Below are 22,810 nucleotides of genomic sequence, written 5' to 3' on the forward strand. Positions count from 1 at the left end.
TTTTGAGGCTGTGTTCATGGCCAGGCCATGGATCATACCTGGGCTTCAAGGTCAAAAAGTGAATGAGTGTAGCAAGGCCTGGAAAGTCTGTGACAGTCCCTGGTGGGGGAGGGGGGTCCCAGCTCCTCTCCTGGCCGTGGCATTCCTGTTACGGCACACCTCATTTACGGGAGAAGTGGCCGGGACAGGTCACCATTATAACTGAGTCCTGTGAGCAATTCTGCTCCTAAGCGCACGCACATACTTGCATGCACATATCAATAGCAATCCCTACCCTTCACAACAGCAAAAAGGTGGAAACAACCTGTGCTCACTCACAGAAGAAAGGATGAGCAAAATGTGGTCCATCCATATAATGAAACATTATTCAACCCTGAAAAATGGAGGGAAATCCAGACACGCTGCAACATGAATGAACCTGGAAGACATTATGCTCAGTGAAAGAAGCTGCTCACGGAAAGACGAATATGTCAGGATTCCACTCATCTGAGGTTCCTAGAGTCATCAAATTCATAGAGACAGAAAGTAGACAGGTGGGGGCCGGAGGCTGAGGGAGGTGGAGTGGGGAGTCTGCATTCATGCAGGCAGAGTTCCAACTCTGCAAGACAAAAGCGCTCTGGAGCTGGACAGCGGTGCTGGCTGCCCAACACTGTGAATGTTCTCAGTGCCACTAAGCTAGTGATTCACTTACAAATGGTCAGGACAGGAAACTTTATATTATGCGTATTTTACCACAGTAAGAAAAGATTGGGGACGGGGAAGGAATGAAGTGCTGGTGTGTGCCACCGTGTGGATGGACTTTGAAAACACGATGCAGCGTGGAAGAAACCAGACACGAAAGGCCACGTAGCGGCGGATTTCATCTACGCACAGCACCAAGGTAGGCAGAGCCTGGAGACAGAAGCAGGTGGGTGGGTGCCAGGGGCTGGGGAGGGGCAATGGGAGTGACTGCTAATGGGCGACAAAATGTTCTAGAAGCAGATAGCAGGGACAGTCGCGCAATATTGTGTACGTACTCACTGCCACCTCGCTGAATGTTTTAAAGGGGTTAGGTTATGTACATTCTACCTCAATCAAAACAGACAAAAAAAAAACAAAGCAATCAGCCAACCCAAGTTGGATCCCTCTGCAGGCAGGTGAGTCTAGGGAAGGCACCTGGGCTGCTGCAGACACCCTGGAGGTCAGGGAAGAATATCGGGACCCTTCTCCAGCCCAGACCACCTATGGAGGAGTTGGGTGTGGTCAGCTTCCGAGAAGGGGCTCCTCAACCAGCAGGGCCAGACGCAGGACCCTAACGTCCCTGGGGTCTGCACCTGCACCTCCTTCTCTTTTCTGCCTCACACGCTGGCCCATGTTGAGCTTCGATATCCATGAAGAACCCTCTATCCAGGGCTCCCCACACGCGGAGCCAGCAGGACACTCTCCAGCCTCAACCTCCCCTGCAGACAGAGGGGCACAGAGACCCATGGATGTGCCACACAGGAGTGGTTTCTGCAGAAAAATCCAACTGCATGCCTGTGCCAGTCACAGTGTCAAAGGTGCAGGGCTCTTTCCACACACCAGATGAACCCAAACCTGCTGTGCTTAGAAGATCGGCTGCCTGGTGGCACGTCCGCCTGCGTCCTTCACAGCCATTCCACCTAAGCCGAAGCGGCAGGCGTGGATGGGGACTGCAGAGGAGGTGTTAACCCAGATCTGAGGCATCCGAAATACTCCTCTGGGGGATGCCGCTACCCCGAAACTGCATTGAGGCCCACTGCCGTCATCCTTGACATTTGCATGCTCTCGTGAAAACAATGCCAGCCTGCCCTCTCTCTGGGGCCACCACACAGGTGTGCTGTGGCTGGACACAAGCCACAGGCAACACCAAGTCCACCTCTCAAGCAGGGGCTCCGGGAGATGGGGGCTTCCACGGTCCTAGTCCGCTAACACGCAGGAGGAGGCAGGCCCGGGGTGCCCAAAAGCTGCATGCAGGGGGGCCCAGCGCATGTGCAGCACAGATGAGCAGCTCTGACCAGAGGGTCTTGGAGGAGAAGGCAGCGCGCCTTACCTGGTGGTGTCGAAGCTGTCATAGGAGCCCACGGTGTAGTGCCTGAAGAGCTTCTTGCTGCGGTCAGCACGGGTTTCTGTACAGAGAGGGAAGAGAAACACCATTCAGAAAAGTCACGGTCCCCGAACACTGAACCCAGCCCACAGGAGGCCGGCAGCCCTCCCACGTGCTCCCTCAAATGGGAGACGTGCTGTCCTGGAGGAAAATGAGGCCTGGTGCTGGGGCCCAACTTTGTAAAATCTGGAGAATGCATGTGCACCCCAGTGTTGACTACTGAAGAGTGGGGAGCCCTACTCCCCAAAGGAGGCAGAGTCCTGTGGGCCTCAGCTCACAGGGGAGGCAGGAGAAAGCGGCCTGCAAAGACGAGAGGGCCAGTTCAGGCCACAAGAGCGCAGCCCACTCGGCTCACAGAAGCCACTAGAACAGCGTTCTACGTGGTGCTGATGAGCCTTCCAGCAACACTGAAAACCTGTGGAAAACTGCTCTCCGGGAAAGAAAGAACATTTATCGTTATTTTCCTGATAATAGTTCCTTTCTCCTAAAAAGAAAAGTGCCAAACCCACATGATTAACGTTTCTAATCAGGTCCTCTGCTTGCTCCCCTACTCAGCAGATTGAGACGTAAATTTCATGGGAAATGATGTGAGCGATGTAATTAGATTTAATAGATAGCTCGGGCTGGAGGGCGGGAAAAACAACAGAAAGACATAAAACAGCAGCTCACGAGTCCCTGTTTACTCTCCTCCCAAACAGGATTTCCTGCACGATCTCCTCACTAAGCCCCGCAAAACATTCAAAGAAATTATGCAACTGACTTCAGGAAGATGGCCCAACTCTAATTTAAAGTCTGTAAACACCCTGTTTACAACTCTGTTGTTAGCTTCCTTCATCCGGAACTGTGAGTTGGATGTGTTTTTCCTTTGCTCAAACCTCAAAACGCTGCTGACTCCAGAGACTCAGAGGCCTGAGCGTTGAGGCGGCAGAAGCAGGAAGAGAGTTGGGAGAGCACACTGCTTCTAAAAAGCCTAAGCTTGGAAGGGACCATTCCCACCCTGCTTGTGCTCACATTCCAGTGGTGACACCTAGTCAGGAAGTCACATCTGGGTGCAGTTCAAAAGCAAACCCAGGGAGCTTTCACGTGCTCAGAGGCAGCTAGCTGTTCACCAAAAGCACAGGCTCCAAGAACCCTTTCCCTTTCCCAGCAGCATGGCAGTGCTCTTTGGGGTGGGGAAGGAGGCAGGTGTTGAGCCCAGGACTACATTTCCCAGCCTCCCTTGCACCCAGATGTGACTTCCTGACTAGGTGTCACCACTGGAATGTGAGCACAAGCAGGGTGGGAATGGTCCCTTCCAAGCTTAGGCTTTTTAGAAGCAGTGTGCTCTCCCAACTCTCTTCCTGCTTCTGCCGCCTCAACGCTCAGGCCTCTGAGTCTCTGGAGTCAGCAGCTGGGTCTCTGTGCCCTGTACTCTTACGTGAGCAAGAATTAGATTTCTACCACATTAGGCTGCGGCCTTGGATTAATGTTACAGCGGCTAACGCTGCCTTAGCAGTGTCCCGCCTGTGCAGGGCGAATGGGTCCTCCACAGGACGCTCCCAGCTGTCTCCACCCCTTCCACACTGCTCCCCACAAACACCTGAGGCTCCTACAAAACAACAGGATTCCCTGAACAGCCACATCAATACCAGGCCCAGCTATTCAACAGTTAACCTGTCATGGCCACCCAGGGTGTGGTGCCCACTCCGCCCTGCAGGCCCCTTCAGTGCATCCAGGGGCACCCTCTGCCCTACAGTCCGTTGAATGGCACTCCTCAAAGCCTTGCTTAGGGCCGTCGGAGCCTTCCTTGCACAACCAAAAAGACGCATTGCACAATTACTAGATAACGCAGTATACTCCATCAGATTGGCCAGGGTGCACAGGGCCCCCACCAAGCCGGCACCGGGCCAGTCAAGCTCCACACACCTCCCCTGTGCTTGGCATCTGGAACAAATATTCCCAGGTGCAGGAGGACACCTGTGTCCCCTCCTCCCTGGCATCCAGCATCTTGCACATGTCCAATTCCAATTCCAATCACCATTGATGAAGTACGCCTGGCAGGGAGCCCAGGCCTGGGGTGCAGGGATTAGAAGAATCGTGGGTAACCGTGAGGTGGGAGCACATGGTCAGGCAATCCCTGTGTCATTTATGTCAGGCCATGCATGTGCAGGGACAAGTGAGACTTGAACCTTTCCAAGGGGTTAAGCAGAGCAGCTCACGATGCCAATGAAGGGCCACAGGGACTGGCTGTTAATTGCTATTATTACTCTTAATTGCCTCTGCTCCTCGAAACCCCATGCGACAGCTCTGTGCTGGTTGTCTAGGGAACTGCTGGGCACTACCAGCTGATTGGTGCAGGACCCTGGCTGAGATCAGAGGCCAGGGTCCAGAAGCAGACGGGAGAGTGTGTGGCGGAATGTGTGTGTGAGTGTGTGTGTACGCGTGTGTGTTTACCAGAGGAAAAGAACATTTTGGTAAAGAAACCATTTGTAGGCTACGTGAGTTGGCCAGGGTGTCCCAGACAAGGATTTCATGGACCAATAAAACTTTAAACCAAGAGAAGAAGGGTGTAGACTAACATAACATTTATCAAGTTTTAATGCTGGCTCAGTAAGGACATTAAAAATGGTAAATTCCCCTTTGCTATCAAAATCGTAAGAAAAAGGAACCTTTAGGAGGCTGAGGCAGGAGAATTGCCTGAACCCAGGAGGCGGAGGTTGCAGTGAGCCAAGATCGAGCCATTGCACTCCAGTCTGGGTAACAAGAGCGAAACTCCGTCTCAAAAAAAAAAAAAGAAAAAGGAACCTTTAAAAGGACATTATCTCTGACTGCTTCATGCAAGAATCCCACTGCACAGGCCTTCCCTGTTCCCTGGTTCCCAAAAACAGTTAATACTTGGGCTCTGGGATATGGCCCTGAGGGACAGGAAAGGGATCCTAAGGGACATGACCATCATCACCATCACCACTATCACTATTCTCATCATCACCACCACCACCATCCATCACCACCACCATCACCAACACCATCACCTCTTCACCACCATCACCACCACCGTCTTCTTCACCATCATCACCATCATCACCATTACCATCACCACTATCACCATCACTACTCTCATCATCACCACCACCATCATCCATCACCACCATCATCACCACCAACACCATCACCTCTTCACCATCATCACCACCACCGTCTTCTTCACCATCATCACCACTATCATCACTCCCATCATCATCACCAACACCATCACCTCTTCACCACTATCATCACCACCATCATCACCATAATTACTACCATTATCACCACCAGCATCATCCATCATCACCACCATCATCAATTATCACCAACACATCACCTCTTGACCACCATCATCACCACCATCGTCTTCTTCACCATCACCACCACCATAATTACTACCATCATCACCACCACCATCATCCATCATCACCACCACCATCACCACCATCATCTTCTTCACCATCACCACCACCACTGTCATCACCCCCGTCACCATTATCACCAACACCATCATCTCTTCACCATCACCATCATCACCACTGTCATCACCCCATCACCATTATCACCAACACCATCATCTTCTTCACCATCACCATCATCACCACTGTCATCACCCCGTCACCATTATCACCAACACCATCTTCTTCACCACTACCATCATCACCACCATCACCAACCACTCTGAGCACCACAATCATCTTGTCCACCATCATCATCAACACTGTAGTCAGTGTCATCCCCACTGCAGCAGAAGATACATTTATGTGCTGCCAAGTGTGGAATGCTCTGCTAAATTACCCCATTTCATTAAAAGCGAGTCTTTATCCTTATTTGGTCCTCCTACAACATCTCAAGGTAAGCATATTTCTTGTCCCTGTTTGACGGAAGTGGCAGAGTGCAACGATGAGGGATGTGGGCTCCGAGGCCAGGGTGGCTCGATTCAGAGCCCAGCTCTGCCACTTACTGTCTGCAAGTCCTCATCATTTCATCTTTAAAACGGTGACAGTAGCAACAGTCCCTCCTCAGAGGAACAACTGAGGAGTCAAATGTGTAAGACATTAGAACGGTGCGCGTGGCACGTTGAAAGTTAATGGTAACCGATGCTGTCATGGTCGTACATCAGATTAGAAACCTCTGCCTCCCAAGGTGGCCTCTCAAGGTCACACAGTCCGTAAGCAGCGGCGTGGGCCCCTGACCCCGGACGCTGTGCCTCCACAAACGGTGCTGACAGCACCCAACGGCCATAGCGTTCTGGAACACTCAGCAGGGGCCACAGCGTGCTAGGAGTGTGTGCTTCACCTGTCTGAGCTCAGTCATGCTGCTGTGTCTGCTTTATGGGTGAGAAGGGGGAGGCTCGGAGAGTTTGAGTGAGTTGCCTCAGGTCACCCAGCCAGGAAGTGGCAGAGACCACTGCCATGCAGCCTCCAGGGATAGCTTCCATATGGGGTTCCTGGGAGGTGGCATGTCATGAACGGCCCACATAAGTCCAGGTGGCCTTCTTGACTCTGCCGCGTCCTGTGGAGGTGCCCTCAGCAGCCTCGGTTTCTGACCTAGAAAGAGCAGGGTGGGCCACATGGCCCTTGGGACCCTGCCTGCGGTGTTACAGTGCACACCTCATGTCACGTCCAGGCTTGGCCCCTGGGACTTGCTATGTGCTTTTCTGGAAAACAGGGGCTGCTGGGCTGCCCCTTCCCAAGGCTCACTGCGCCTCACTGGTCAAAATGTGGGTCATAAATAAAACACCCTGAGGCAGACGAGGGGAGGAACAGGTCAGAGGCCACACCAGCCTCCCTGGGAGGCTGGCTGTTACCGCTGCAGACAGGTCAGCTTCCCAGGTGCCTGCGTCCAAGGTCAAGGCTGCCTCAGAGCTGACCACACCTGAGGCTGTGCATGCACCTGCTCACCCTGCTGGCCACGTCCTCCCTGTCTTCTGTGGGACAAGCCCTTTCCCAGTTCCAACCATGTGGTCAGGTGAGGTCACCCAGCCCCCTCCCCACCTGCCTGCCCAGCCCTGGGCTCCAGCAGTTTGCCATGGGAGCCCAGCTGAAATGTCCCTTTGATCTCAGTGAGTGACAGGCTCAGGGGAGGGACCTGGGACCCCAGGGGAAACAATGTGGCCCTACTCCTGCTGCTGGGGTTCCCATGCCTCAGGCCACAGAGGGAGGAGGGAGAAGGAGGGCAGGGACAGAGAGCTGGAGACACCTAAGGTGACTGCCTTAGAGACACGGCCGGAAACCCCAGACACAGCCACGTCCAACTTTTCACTTGTACAGATGAAATGCACATCCTTTGTGGTACAAGAAGACTTGGCTTCCTGTTTACAATGGAAAGAGCCAGCAACGAGGCAGTGATGCATTTAACAGTTTGCGTCGCTGTGCCACGTGGCTGAGACTCTGCCATGGCTGCTTGGCTTCCCTGGAGACACAGCTGCTTCCCTTCACCCTAGGAAGGTCCTGGCAAGGCTGCCCCTCAGGAGCCAAGGAGAGCACCCGGCACACAGGGGTGCACATGTGGGTGTGGTCTGGGGATCCTGCTGGACTCTCTTGGGTCCTGTCATTAGCAGCGAGTGACCCATGGCCCACGCAAGGCCAGGTGGCCTTTTTCTGAGGTGTTCTAGAGTCTGAATGTGAGGAAGATGGTCTTGGCTTCCTTTCAGAGATGCCATGGAAGGACACGGGCTGTGACCACCATTCAAAGCACAGGGAGGGAGGCAGTCCAGCGATGGGGCCAGCTCATGGCGGAAGGCAGAACCAAGGGCTGGGGCAGGGAGAGGCGGGCACAAAAGACCTTGATGCCAGGAGTCCCCAGATGGTGGCTTGTGGTGGTCACTGAGGCTGATCAAATATCTGTGGCTTTCCACCGGTGGGTATGTGGCAGACACTACTTCTGGCTCTCCTGTGGTTGAGTAGACCCTTAAAATTACTTTTGGCCATTGAATTTTGAGACGAAGTGACTTACGTTATTTCCTGGCTGGAGGTTTTAATTTCAAATGCAAGACCCCCGCCCACTAGCACTGTCTTTTTGACCTTGGGCAAGGCCACCAATACATCTGAGAAGCTGGTGGTTCTATCAGTCCCTGTCCCCAAGTAACCCTCTGCTGATGCATGATGGGCATAGGGCGTGAATGAGAAAGAACCTTTGTTGTTCCAAACCACAGAGATGGGGGAATTTTTTTATTTTTTAGGGCTAGTCAGGGGAAGCAGTGGGAATGGAGAAGGACCTAATGAAATTTGTAACTGTGTTTCAGGGAGTTGTAAACACTGCTGCGCTCAGACCGTCCAAGGGGAATGCTTGTTACCGCATCTTCACGTAGCGCAAGCTGACTGATACTGGCATGGCCCTCTCCATCCTGTGGGCCAGTACATCCCGGGCAGAGCTGGGTTTCTAGCTGGGTTTGGTCACTAGCAACCAAAATTGTCCTAGCAAGTATAGGAGGGAAGATCAGACAAAATCAAGGCAAAGGCTGAGTTTGGCCTCATCTGAGAGAATGCCTGGACTTTCTAGGGGAAAAGGAGAAAACCACCTGCCAGACAATGGAAACGGATCCCGTTAAGCACGGCCAGAACACGCACAGCAGCACGCACTGTACGCGCCTCAGAGGAGATCCCTCTGCCTGTGACAACGGAGGTGGAGAGACCAACATCAAGGAAACAAGTACTGACTTATCGTCTGCTACCTTCACCATGGAGAAACTTCCTGACGTCCAAACCAAGTTTCCAACCAGGCCTCCCTCCTGGTCAGCACGGGGATCGGCGCTTCATGTAATGGGCTCAGCGCTGTCTGTAGCGCTCCACACACACAGAGCCCAGCAGTCGCCACCACTCTAGTCTGAACCACCAGGATCTTCCGCCTGGACAGTAACCTCTTGTCTCTCCACTTCCACACCTGCTCCTCCTTTCACCGATCCACACTCTACAGAGCCAACAGAACGAGCTTTAAAAAAAATGTAAATCAGGTGATTTCCAGCTCTGCTGCTTCACATGTTCCAGTGGCGTGTTCCCGCTGCCTTCTGCAGGGGTTCAGTCAGGGTGGTGGAAAGAGTTCTGGGAGAAACTAAAGATAAAGTTATAGCTAATAGTCACAAACCTTCCCGGAAGGCTGGGGGATTTGCATGGCCTCAGTAAAAGGGTGGCTGAAGGTAGCCTAATCCTCTTTACCTTGAGTTGACAGCAGAAAAGCAAGTGACGAGGAACGCGGGGGAGTTTATCTAAAAAGCTCGTTTACTCATGTGGTCCTAAAACTACCTTTGATCATTTGCGGGCAGGATGCCTCTCTTGGGGGGAGGCTGACCAGGTTAATTATCCTCAGTGGTGTTGACTCAAAGCCTCCGTCATTTAATGTGAGCTGAATAAAGTCCGGCGAGGCGAGCTAGTCAGGGCTGCGGCGACTCTTTCGGTCAGCAGCCTGGCCCCCGACTCTGCCGTTTCACGGAATAGCTGCATCTGAGCGCATCTGTTCATCCGTTGCCGGGTCAGGGTCTGCCGGTCGGACCGTGCAGCCTTCAATGGCACAGGCCCGACGCCATGTGGCCCTGCGTGCCCCTCCTCCCATCTCCCACCGCTCTCCCCTCCTCCGTCCCCCTAGCCGTGTTCGCCTCCTCTTTGTCCCTTGAACAGCCCGAGCTCATTCACGCCTCAGGGCCTTTGTGTGCTCCACTCTGCCTGAACGCTCCTTCCCCAGCTCACACTTCACCACAGTGCTAGCTCTCCAGGTCCCACAGCATCGCCTGGCATACAGTGGGCATTTGGTAACTCTGGAGAAAGTGAGTGAGCGGGTAAAAGCCACCGAGCTAGCTCTCCAGGTCCCACAGCATCGCCTGGCATACAGCGGGCATTCAGTAACTCCGGAGAAAGTGAGTGAATCGAGCTAGCTCTCCAGGTCCTACAGCATCGCCTGGCGTACAGCGGGCATTTGGTAACTCTGGAGAAAGTGAGTGAATCGAGCTAGCTCTCCAGGTCCTACAGCATCGCCTGGCATACAGCGGGCATTTGGTAACTCTGGAGAAAGTGAGTGAATCGAGCTAGCTCTCCAGGTCCTACAGCATCGCCTGGCATACAGCGGGCATTTGGTAACTCTGGAGAAAGTGAGTGAATCGAGCTAGCTCTCCAGGTCCTACAGCATCGCCTGGCATACAGTGGGCATTCGCTAACTCTGGAGAAAGTGAGTGAGTGGGTAAAAGCCACCGAGCTAGCTCTCCAGGTCCTACAGCATCGCCTGGCATACAGCGGGCATTTGGTAACTCTGGAGAAAGTGAGTGAATCGAGCTAGCTCTCCAGGTCCTACAGCATCGCCTGGCATACAGTGGGCATTCGCTAACTCTGGAGAAAGTGAGTGAGCAGGTAAAAGCCACCGAGCTAGCTCTCCAGGTCCTACAGCATCGCCTGGCATACAGCGGGCATTTGGTAACTCTGGAGAAAGTGAGTGAATCGAGCTAGCTCTCCAGGTCCTACAGCATCGCCTGGCATACAGCGGGCATTTGGTAACTCTGGAGAAAGTGAGTGAATCGAGCTAGCTCTCCAGGTCCTACAGCATCGCCTGGCATACAGTGGGCATTCGCTAACTCTGGAGAAAGTGAGTGAGTGGGTAAAAGCCACCGAGCTAGCTCTCCAGGTCCTACAGCATCGCCTGGCATACAGCGGGCATTTGGTAACTCTGGAGAAAGTGAGTGAATCGAGCTAGCTCTCCAGGTCCTACAGCATCGCCTGGCATACAGTGGGCATTCGCTAACTCTGGAGAAAGTGAGTGAGTGGGTAAAAGCCACCGAGCTAGCTCTCCAGGTCCTACAGCATCGCCTGGTGTACAGCGGGCATTCGCTAACTCTGGAGAAAGTGAGTGAACGGGTAAAAGCCACCGAGCTAGCTCTCCAGGTCCTACAGCATTGCCTGGCGTACAGCAGGCATTCAGTAACTCTGGAGAAAGTGGGTGAATGGGTAAAAGCCACCGAGCTAGCTCTCCAGGTCCTACAGCATTGCCTGGCATACAGCGGGCATTCGGTAACTCTGGAGAAAGTGGGTGAATGGGTAAAAGCCACCGTGCTAGCTCTCCAGGTCCTACAGCATTGCCTGGTATACAGCGGGCATTCGGTAACTCTGGAGAAAGTGAGTGAATGGGTAAAAGCCACCGAGCTAGCTCTCCAGGTCCTACAGCATCGCCTGGCATACAGCGGGCATTCGCTAACTCTGGAGAAAGTGAGTGAGTGGGTAAAAGCCACCGAGTTAGCTCTCCAGGTCCTACAGCATCGCCTGGCATACAGTGGGCATTCGGTAACTCTGGAGAAAGTGGGTGAACGGGTAAAAGCCATGTGCCCTCTGACCCTTTGCTCCTATTCCACGTTGGCTACATCGTCTCCTTGGGTCTGAGAGAGGCAAGTTGGAGATACAGCACAGGACGCTGAATTATTACACCCCTACTGCCTTGGCAGTGGACACAGCCCTGCCCGGGGCGGTGGCTGGTCGTGACCGCCTCCCTTTGCCTCTCTGGGTCTTCCCCCCATTCTCAGCTGTGAAGTGGGTCAGTGGAACTAAAACGGCTCCTTAGGCTCTTGATCTTGTCAACCTGACACATCCCTCTGGGTGTAAGGCGACTCACCCCATGTCCCAGGAGAGGGCCATGGGTCCAGGCACCTCACACATGCAGCCTTTAAGTGTGCAGGGCCTGAAAGCTGTTTTCTGAGTATGGCCTAGAAAAATCTACACTGAAAGGAAAAATAAAAAAGGCCAAACCTAGAAATCCCATTTCATATACCTTTTGGGACTCGCGAGAGGCAGTGACAGATTGCATGACAAGCCTCAGACTGTCAGCATTTAAAACAGCCCTTTAAGCAGAGCCGCTGGAGAGCGGATGCCATACAGCTTGGCAAGGAAGCCAGGATGGGGCATCCAGGGAGATGCCAACGGCCTCTGATCCTTGGCTTTGACTGTTTCTGGAAAAGGAAATGAGAGGCATATTCTCAATGAAATGCACTCAGTCTCGGAAAGGCCAAAAGCTATCTCCAAGGACAGTTGGGAGGAGGTGGGCTACGGAACTAAGAGGGGCCAGGCGCGGGGCTCACGCCTGTAATTCCAGCACTTTGGGAGGCCGAGACGGGTGGATCACCTGTGGTCAGGAGTTCAAGACCAGCCTGGCCAATGTGGCAAAACCCTGTCTCTACTAAAAATACAAAAATTAGCTGGGCATGGTGATGGGCACCTGTAATCCCAGCTACTTGGGGGGCTGAGGCAGGAGAATGGTTTGAACCCAGGAGGTGGAGGTTGCAGAGAGCTGAGACAGTGCCATTCCACTCGACAGAGTGAAACTCCATCTCAGAAAGAAAGAAAGAAAGAAAGAAAGAAAGAGAGAGAGAGAGAGAGAGAAGGAAGGAAGGAAGGAAGGAAGGAAGGAAGGAAGGAAGGAAGGAAGGAAGGAAGGAAGGAAAGAAAGAAAGAGAAGGCAGGAGGTGAGGAGGTGAGGAGAGGGTCCTGTGAGCATGCTGACTCCTTTCTACTCCAGGCATGTTCCACAGGCAATGGTGCCCACTGCTCATGAGACACACGTGGACAGAGGTAGGAAGGATATATGACAGTCTGTCTTTAGACAACTTTGAGCTTAAATCTCTCACTAGCTACATAACTCCAGGTAGCAAACAACCTCCTTCCAAGCCTCAGTTTTCTCATCTGTGCCCTGGACCAAGAGCAGAGTTTACAGGGCTGAGGTGAGAATGAGGTGAACGTGCCCTTCTAAATCGATCCCTTCCCTCACACCCAGTCTAGGGAAGCTGCCAAGTCATGCTGGCTCCTGCTGTCTGTCCAACCCAGGTAGGACTTCCCGGGCTGCAACCCTCTCTGAAAGCATCCCCTAACCCTCTGCAGAGAGGAAGCCCTGGTTCCTGACCACCTCTGTACCACCTCACTCCATGACCTGGTTACAGAGGGCTGGACCATGAGACGGCACCTGTGCCAGGCCAGGCCAATCATCAGACCCTCCCCTGGGAATGTGGAGTAGAGGTGGAGAGTCTGCTCCCCGAATGCACCGACGACATCACAGCTGGGGCAATGAGGTGGTCACCGTGAAATGCCAGTGGAGGGACCCATGTGCTTCCAGTGCCCCAGGAGGCAGGGCCATGCCTTCTGCCCCCTACAACCAGGAAAGGCCCTGGTGTCCTCAGACCAAGGCCCATTTCTTCCTGTAACCCAGCTCAGGCAAGCTCTGTATTTCTTGCAACTAGAAGAGTGCCATCTTTGGCATCTTTCAGTCTGTCTCATGCTGGATGGAAGCTGTTGTTACCCCAGGCATCATCTGGGGTCCTGGCTTGGTGGCCCATTCCTCCCAGTGAGCTCTCCTGGATGCTGCGGGGCTCCAGTCTCTAAACACTGGCATTCACCATGACAACCGAGTAACGTCCCCTCCGCATTCCCAAACATCTCCCCCCACATGAGAACCACGTGCCGCAGACATTTCTGCCTTACTTTTTGTCAAAGGGCAGTGACAGTGACCAGACGGAGGGCACCTGCTGAGCATGCAGGGGTCAGATGTCTCTGGTGTCCATCACAAAGACAGCCAGGCCCTGAGATGTGGCCAAGGACCTTCGGGCTGACTTCAAATGAGCACAGAGCACCTCTGCGTCAGGCAGCCTCGGTTCATCTGCGCTGGCCGGGAGCCACTCCTCCAAGCCCTTTGAGGGGTCCCAGACAATAATATACTAAACTTTTTCATTCTTTCCCCCAAGTGCTACGTCCCAAATTTACTTTTGTAAAATTGACCATAAGCACAGACGCCACGGAGAGTGGGAAGAGGTGCAGAGGGGGCTGAAAGGCCTTCTGATGTGTAGACCCCCTGCTGACTTCCAGGGCAGGTTTAAAAATCCACAGGAAGGGCGGGGAGCAGCGGCTCATGCCTATATTCCCAGCACTCTGGGAGGCCAAGGCGGGTGGATGGCTTGAGGATAGGTGTTCAAGACCAGCCTGGCCAAGATGGCAAAACCCATCTACAAAAATTACACAAATTTTGTTGGGCATGGTGGCTCATGCCTGTAATCCCAGCACTCTGGGGGGCCGAGGCAGGTGGATCATGAGGTCAAGAGTTTGAGACCAGCCTGACCAACATGATGAAACCCCATCTCCACTAAAAATACAAAAAATTAGCCAGATGTGGTGTGCACCTGTAATCACAACTACTTGGGAGGCCGAGGCAGGAGAACTGCTTAAACCTGGGAGGCGGAGGTTGCCGTGAGCTGAGATCGTGCCACTGCACTCCAGCCTGGGTGACAGAGCGAGGCTGTCTTGAAAAAGCGAAAAACAAAAAGACAGCAAAAAAATTACACAAATTAGCTGGGCATGGTAGTGTGTGCCTATGATCCCAGTTACTTGGGAGGCTGAGGTGGGAAGATCACTTGAGCCCAGGTGTTTGAGGCTAGGTGAACTGAGATGACATCACTGCACTGCAGCCTGGGTGGCAGAACGGGAACCTGTCTCAAAACAGAACACACAAGAATTCCGATGCAGGCAGAATTTCTGAACAGGACAGATCAGAAGGTGAGTGCAGACAGCTGAGTCACATCAGCTAAAGCCCTGAACACACATGAACACGGCCCCATGAACCTGGCAGGTTATTTTGCTGTGTCCTCTGCCACATGGCAGGACCTTAGCTAATGGTGGCGATTGCCAGGGCTACTGCTGGGAACGGGGAGCAGGGGAGCTCCCTGAAGGTTGAGGTCAGCTCTGACCTGGCTAAGGAAGGAGGAGGAAGTCACAGCAGAGATGGGGAAATGTCATATGTTAGCTATAGGTGGACAGAGCCCACTCGGTGCCCACAGCCATCCTGACATCCCATGGGTAAATGCTCAGGACAAGCCCTAGAAGAATTCTGTAGGACACCCATTTCACAGACGCAAACGCTGAGGCAGGGCACAGTTAAGGGATGGCTTAGCACACACGCTCAGTGTTGGGCCAATGGGCAGAGCCAGCTGGCAAAAGTTCGCAAGTATCGAGATTTGGGGTCGGGGAACAGACTTGGAGCCATGGCAAGTGAATACATATGATGGCGAAGCGCAGAGGCTGGGGAGAGAGGAGAGACGAGGAGCCAACCGCAGGCCTGGGGTCGCCGGTGGGGCGGGCAGGCTTTGAGGGCCCAGGGTGGGAAGCCCTGAGAGCTGAGTCTGCTGATTCTATGCTTTCAGGGACGAGGGGGATGGGTGGTGAGTGAGAACAGCTCCCCCAGAGCAGTAAAGGAGGATGGACTCCCTGGCTGCTAGACTTGAAATTCAGAGGCCAGGAACGGGTGGGGCAGCTGGAGAGGTTTTCTAGGCGCTTTCCCAGATCAAAACCACCACCACCTTTGCACTCAAAATCCCTGAGATGGACGCATTTTAGGGCTGCTGCCCGCCTCCTTGGTGGCCATGAGAAGGCAGGACCTTGACCCTACTGGCTCTCCCCACACCTGGGGGCTGCGCCGTCCCCCCAGGCGGGCCTGGTGCCCTCTTCACAATGCCCTAAGGGCTGCCGCGTGACGAGTGACCAGGCTCTGAAGTCAAGGGCGAGTGACAACCACACAGGAGCTTTGACCTGCAAAGGGGACTGGAGAAGACCGTGTCCCACTACTCCTCCAGGCCACGGAATGGGGCAGGAGGGGAGCTTACAACGCATGGAGGGCTTCGGACACCTGGCTGAATGCGGACTGGGCCGGATACACGAGGCCGGTGAGGCAGGCAGAATTTATAATGCCCCTCGACCTTTACCCCTGGCCTTGGCCCCATGGTAACATCAGGGTTAATGGCAACAGGGAGATGACCAGGTGGGACCAGACTAGTCTCATCGTCTCATGACCCTTTCGAAAGCAACTATTTTTCCCTGGCTGGTGGCAGGAGGGGACGTCAGAGAGACTACAGAACTCCACGGGCTGGGGAGACCAGTCCCACAGACTCAGGGAGCGCCATCCTGCCCACAACCTGGATGTGCCCAGAGGCAGACTCCTCCCCCAGCCTGCAGCCAAGAGCCCAGGCCTCAGACCCCTCCATGGAGCCCTGTGAGAGCCTGGGCAGAGAACCCAGGTCAGTGGCCTGACTGTGGACGCGCAGAGCCTCGGGCAGTGAGGCGGTGTGAGTGGCCACACCAGTGGTCGTGGGTTCCACAGCACAGAAAACAGAGGGGACTGGGGCAGCAGTTTCTTCATTTTTTTTTTTTTTCTTTTTCTGAGATGGAGAGAGAGGGAAAGGACAGAGGCATGTGGGTGAAGGGAAGTCCCTGAACATTTTTCCTTCTTCTCTCCCTTGAAATCGACCAACCTCTCTGAACTCTACTCTTGACTCTTTATCCCAAAGAGGCAAACATCACAGCAGTGGGCTCCGGGTGGCGGCGCGGGGGCAGGACTTCTACGCCATCCTGTTTGTGACTGCTGAGCTCCTGCTGCGTGCAGCCGGGAGTCTTCCCTGGTCCCACCGGCCCCGGGCGGCGGCATCCCTCCCTTCCGTTTAGAGTGCTCAGGGTCACCCAGGTGGCAACGTGGCCGAGCTGTCCAGCCCTGAATCCCCCCAGCGCTGCACCCACACGCCTCCCTCCCACGTAGCCTCCTGCCGTCTCTGCAAGTTTTAAATCAGACGCTGCTCAGGCTGTGCCCGGGCTGCTGAGCCAAATGCGGGATCAGAACCACAAGGAGGGAAGAAGTTACTGATGGGGATGCAAGGCAGAAATAACTTTCCTTTTTTAAAACCAGAGATGCTGATGGGCTCCTTGCAAGGCAGAGAAACACGCAGGCAGAGCCCTGGGCGTGCGTGGAGCTTGGAGCAGGCAGAGCCCTGGGCGTGCGTGGAGCTTGGAGCAGGCAGAGCCCTGGGCGTGCGTGGAGCTTGGAGCCAGTGTGCCCGCCCGGCTTCCAGGCCCAGGACTCTGCTCCTGGGGCGTAGTCTCTGCTCAGGCGAGCTGTCGGGTGCAGGACCCACCTCGAGGGCGGGGACCTTGGCTCCCAGAGTTGCTCAACCTATGGGCACAGAGTTTTGATTTGAAAAGCAACACGTAGGGCACCAATGCTGCCACCTAGCTCGGCTCACTCACTTCTTTGCTCGATCAGCTGCAGATCATTCATCAAGCACTTTCTGGGCTCCTGGGACTGACCTTGCAGGGGAGTGGAAGAGAAAATAAGGTCCCTGTGCAGGATGCCCGGGCAGACGTCACAGCAAGCGGACCTCGTGGGGACAGCGGCCTGGGCTCCTGCGGCTGCTGGCACAGACGACCAGGCTCGGTGGCCTTCAACACAAATGTCTCCCCTTACAGAGCTGCAGGCCGGATGTCTGAGCAGGTCTGCTAGGCTGAAGTTAGAGCATCCTTGGGGCTTCCTTCCTGCTGGAGGCTCACGGAGGGTCCACTAGCTTCCCCGGCCTGGCTCCAGAGGCCGCGGTGCTCCTTGGATCCTGGCCCCTGGCTCTACCTTCAAAGCTGGCAAAGGTGGAGCGAGACCTTGTACCCACCACATTGCATCCCTCTGACTCTCAGCTCTATGTCTCCTCTCCCATATTTAAGGACTGAGCCCACCCAGATAACCCAGGGTATTCTCAGCATCTTAAATTCAGCTGACAGCAACCTGCATTCCCTCTGTGACCTTCCCTCCCCGTGACCACGAGGCAGACCGATTCAGAGCTTCTGGGCAGTAGGATGTGAATGTCTCTGGGGGCCACTATTGTGCCCACCAGAACCACAAAGAGACCACCCCTGTTGGACAGCACAGCTGAGCAGGCTGAGCTCAGAAAACTGTTCACCTCCCCTTCACAACAGAGCCCAGAACTTTCAACAGGACAGAAATTACGCGGGTGAAAGAAAAGCGGCTTCCAGGAAACTCTCAGTTCCAATTCATAGTCTGCCACTGAAGGGGAGCCCTAGGTCAGGGCTCCATTCCTGGAGACTCCTGGTGTGATGGGTGGGCATGGTCCTTATCTCACACTGAGCTGCCAGCAGGATGGTTCCTCCCTCGGCTAACAGTGCGCGGCTCTGCACCGACAGCCCTTTCCCTGGTCTGTGCCATGAGCTCGGGGGGCCATGCTCCCCTCCCTGGAATCACACTGGCTTCCAGTAGTGGAAGGGGCCTATCTGCTGGAATTCAGCACCGACAACCACCCGAGTCCGTGGTTCCACTTGTTCCCAGCTCCCCGGAGGACTGCAGTTCCTCCCCTGTGCGCGCTGGTGCGTGTCGTGTGTTGTCCGCTCTGCTCCTCCTCTTTGCCCGGTGCTGGGATGCCTGGGTAAGACCCCAGCAGTGAGGCGCATGGGGAAGTTTGCCGAAAGAACCACGTGCTTTGAATTCCCTTAACATGCACATGGGTGTGTGTGGGTAGGGGCAGCACCAGCCCTGCCGGGTATATGCCGCTGGGTCCCCAGCACTCTGACAGCACGCAGGAGCCAGATCTATGGACCAGGCAAGCAGGGGCCGGCGGGCTGGGCTGTTTCCATCCTCCCATAAACAGAAACCACATCGGACAGCCAGCAGCTCCTGGCACGGCTGGTTTTCCTTAGTCAGCTCAGGGAAGATGACTGAGGCACCCCAGGAAGAACCAGGCTGCAGTACTGACTTGCCACTTCACGAAGCAGCCTTTTTGCTAGGCACAGCTGTGTGTCCTTTCACAGAACCCCCATAGCAGCGGGGCTTAGGCATGGACCAGCCACGGCCCACACAGCAGTGGCTTCACGTCCGGAGCCGAGGGAAAGACGGGCAGGCTCACAAGGTGGCCGAGGGCGCCCGGCAAGGCCATGGCCCAGCTGCATGTTCCACTCATGGTCAGAATGCCAGGGTGACATGTCAGCCTCCAAGAGTTTGAGGAAGAAGATGGGAGGGAGATGCCTCCAGGCGGCAGGGCTGTCACAGTGCTGGGTGTCCGTCTGTCACAGCACCGGGTGTCCGTCTGTCACAGTGCTGGGTGTCTGTCATAGCACCAGGTGTCCATCACAGCGCCGGGTGTCTGTCTGTCACAGTGCTGGGTGTCCGTCATAGCACCAGGTGTCTGTCCGCCACAGCACCGGGTGCCCATCACAGCACCAGGTGTCTGTCACAGTGCTGGGTGTACATCACACCGCTGGCTGTCCGTCAAAGCGTCCAGTGTCCGTCACAGTGCCTGGTGTCCGTCACAGCGCCAGGTGTCCATTGCTGCCACCTTGTGATCTTGATCTGTCCTTTTCTACCAACCATCATACCACACCATGTGCCACACACACCATCTAAGTGTAAAAGGCTCTCTTCTGAATGCTCGCAGCAATGCTACAAGACAGGTGCTAGCAGCACTGGCCTCTGCTAAGCCCAGGTCCACGCCAGAGATCTTTGCCAGTGTCCAAGCTGTGAGCACTGCCTTGTGGCCGTGCTAAGCGCCTTCGTCCTTCCAACAAGCTGCTCTGGCTCACTCTATAGCTATTTGCAAGCAGCAGCTCCTCCCGCTACCCCAGGGCCAGGAAGCTCAGCGCTTCTCCCCGCCTCCCTCTGGGAGTGCCTTGGTTCTGGCCAATGAGATAAGAGCAGGCACCTCCCAGGAGGGGCTTCTTTCCCCAAACCAAATCTCCCCAGAGCCTGCAGCTTTTCAGTCCTTCCCTCTTTCCTGTCTGGAATGTGGAAGAGGCTCTACAGCCATGCTGTCCCCAGAGCACGTTGAGGACATGGCGGAGGAGGAGGAGAGAAAGAGCCACAGGCCCAGATCACCGTGCGCGGCTCTGCCAGCCTGGCCCCTGCCTTGCTGGGTGAGATGAGTAAAGCCCTGTGTGTTTAGGCAATAACTTCTGTTTTTCCCAGTCAGGCAGTGTCCTAACTGCGAGGCCGTGCCTTATGTGCGCCTTTTAGCCACAGACGGCCCCATGAGACAGGCACTGTCATTAAATAATCACTTATAAGATGGGGAAACTGAGGCACAGGAAGGTTAAATGGTGTTCCCCTGTAATACACTCAGAGCTGGTGATTAGATTGGTATCTTAACATTTCTGTAGTAATGCAAACAGAGACTCCATGAGAGGAATCCACCCAGAAGAAAAGCAGGTGTGATCTGTTCACTTCCCAGGTCACCCAGATACCGAATGTCAGAGCTGCGATCCAAACCCAGGTCCTCCTGGCTCTGTGAGTCAAGATCATCCTATGGCATCTGGCTGCAAAAAGATCGGTTTTACCTGCAGCATGTTTTTTAAGATACAGAGTCTTGCTCTATTGCCCAGGCTGAAGCACAGCAGTGTAATAATAGCTCACTGCAGCCTTGAACTTGTGGGGTCGAGCAGTTCTCCTGCCTCAGCCACCTGAACAGCTGAGACTGCAGGTGTGCACCACCACACATGGCTATTTTTTTTTTTTACCTTTCTGTAGAGGTGAAGTCTCACTATGTTGCCTAGGCTGGTCTTGAACTACTGGCCTCAAGCAATCCTCCCACCTCAGCCTCCCAAAGCACTGGGATTACAGGCGTGAGGTACGGTTCCACCGATAACATGTTTTAAAGGATAAGTCTTAGAGGTGAAGAGTGCCCTGTAGATAATATTTTTTTATAATGCTACACTTGAGAATTATTTGGGAATATGGGAAAAATGTGGGATCCTAGGTTCTTGGAGGAGGGACCCTCATTGAAGAATGGGACGGGCTCTGCCCAGGCTTACCCAGCCCAGAAGGGAGGGTGCTCACCTCTCCGCTGTTGCCCTCCCACCACTGGGCTCCTTCGCCTGCTTTGCAGGCTCAGTGGACGCCTCCCGCGCTGGGCACGCAGTTCCCATGGGGAGAGCAGGGTGGACTTCTCTTCTGCCTACACCAGCACTTCCTGCAGCTCTCAGGCCAAGCCAGGCTGGGGACGCCATCAGAGGGGAGTCCACGCTCAGCTTCTGGTGATGCTTTCCAATTACCACCCTCCCAAATTGCCTGGACAAATGAGTAAAGCTGTTGGCTGTCACTGAGTTGGTTTCTACTCTATAGTAATTAGAATGTTTAAAAAAATCAGCCCAGGAGCTCAGTGGAGGCATGTATACCAATGCATCCAGCCAAACTCACAGTTTAAATGGAAATCAGAGTAAATGGATGAATCTGTGCCTGATTTGCATTTGCTGATGAGCTCGGCTGGGAGTGTCCATGCCTAAGCGGCTCTGTTTCCAGAACGGCTCGCTCTCCTCTCTCTGTCCAGAAGGAATGCCTGGTAAACGTGACCTACATGCCCCTGGCCCAGGCAGCCCAGGGCTGGGGTCACCAGTAGGGAGAAAGGGTAGGGAATGGTGGCCAGACTCCAAAAGACTTGTCCATGGCTGAGCCAACCTGGCCTGGGCCCAGAGGGGAGGAGAGCCTGCCTCTGGCTGTGGGCAGGGCGTCTGGAGGAGCCTTACTCTGTGTGCCCCTGGCCCCATGCCTGCCCCTCTAATACTCAGTGCCTAACCCCAGGAAACCCTCATTGTGGTCGGCCTCTTTCGCTGGCCAATCAGAGCACCTCGGAGAAAGCCGATGTCAATCAGAGCCACCATTCTTGGCGCAAACGCCCTGAGCATCTCCTGGCACGAGGTGTCCAAGGATGCTCCCGGCCAGGCCTCCTTACCCAGGAGAGGGCCGTGTCCAAGGGCACGAGGCGGAGCCTGGATTTAAATCTAGGAATGGGTGGAGGCGGGAGGATTCTTTTTAGCTTTATAATCTTTTTTAAGGATGCCAGCAGCTGAGGCTTTGGAAATAGGACATCTAGAAAAAAAGACCTGTTGAGCCCAAGGAAACCGCCCCGATCGTGTGGGAAGACAGCTGCGACTTCATAGCTTGGGTTTCAGCGCTGGGACCTTGGTCAAGGGGACCCATCTCCATCAGAATCCTTCCTGGGGAGGATGAGGTGGGTCCCACTGGTGCCACGAGAGAACAAAGACCACCCCCGCTCTCTCCCCAGCCATGACCTCAACAAGCCAAGGCCAGATGCTCAGGGCTGGTTCCCTGCCACCCACCAACACAGGGCACCCCAAAAGATTCTACATGCCACTGACAAAACTCAGGGTTGCCAGGTGGGTGAGGGCCAGTGGGGAGACTGGGTGGGGGTCACCATAGTCTTGGGGGCTCATGGCTCGCATGGATCTCTTCAACCACAAAGCAACATCTGGGAGGGAGGCTCCCTCACGGGAGGCGCCTCACATCTCACTGGACCGAGTCCCGGAGGCCCCCACCCTCCCACTGGACCCCTCCCAGGCTGGCTGCTCCTGCTCTCCTTGGCCTTTGCAGACAAGAGGAAGCAGTTGGAGAGAAGCTATGTAGAAGTTGATACAAGCCATTATGCAGTCTGTAAACACACATGGTGTTTCTCTCTCTCCACTGCTACCATGCTAAGGAGCACACTGTCCACTTGGTTAAAACAACAGCAGCAATTCGCCCAGCCATGCTGTCTTTGAAGAAAGGCAGGCTGCACGTGTGAGCAGGCACCTGCCCTAGGCCAGCCGTGTGGGGACTTCAATAACAGTGTGTCGGTTAGGAACGAACACACCCCAAAAGGAACAATCCGCTCCTGCGGCCACAGCGCCTCATCATGCAGCCGACCTCCCTTCCAGGTTAACCGCAGTGCTTACTAGGAAGACATGTTCCAGTTTGTCTTAAAAACCCACCAGCGGCTCAAAGGGACCCTCGGGAATATAAACAGGACCCTTGGGATTCTGGCTGCAGCTGAGAAGCCTGTTTCCTCCCGGGAGATCTGAGGCTATCTTTATTTCCATTCTAAATCAGAAGCAGGCGAAAGCCGTGATGGAAACAATAGCCCCGGGGCGCCCGGCAAGCAGA

General features: G+C 54.6%; 1 protein-coding gene across 28 annotated transcripts in view; it reads right to left on the reverse strand.

Moving 5' to 3' along the window:
- SHANK2 (SH3 and multiple ankyrin repeat domains 2) overlaps positions 1–22,810 on the reverse strand; it is a 720,394-nt gene that overhangs the window by 236,569 nt on the left and 461,015 nt on the right. For all 28 annotated transcript variants that reach the window (XM_078341738.1, XM_078341739.1, XM_078341735.1 and 25 more), the window contains one exon: positions 2,051–2,126. In XM_078341738.1, coding sequence (XP_078197864.1) covers positions 2,051–2,126 — 76 coding nt within the window. The remainder of the gene's footprint in view (positions 1–2,050; positions 2,127–22,810) is intronic.

This window comes from Callithrix jacchus, chromosome 10 (assembly GCF_049354715.1).
Source record: "Callithrix jacchus isolate 240 chromosome 10, calJac240_pri, whole genome shotgun sequence".
Taxonomy (NCBI): Eukaryota; Metazoa; Chordata; class Mammalia; order Primates; family Cebidae; genus Callithrix; species Callithrix jacchus.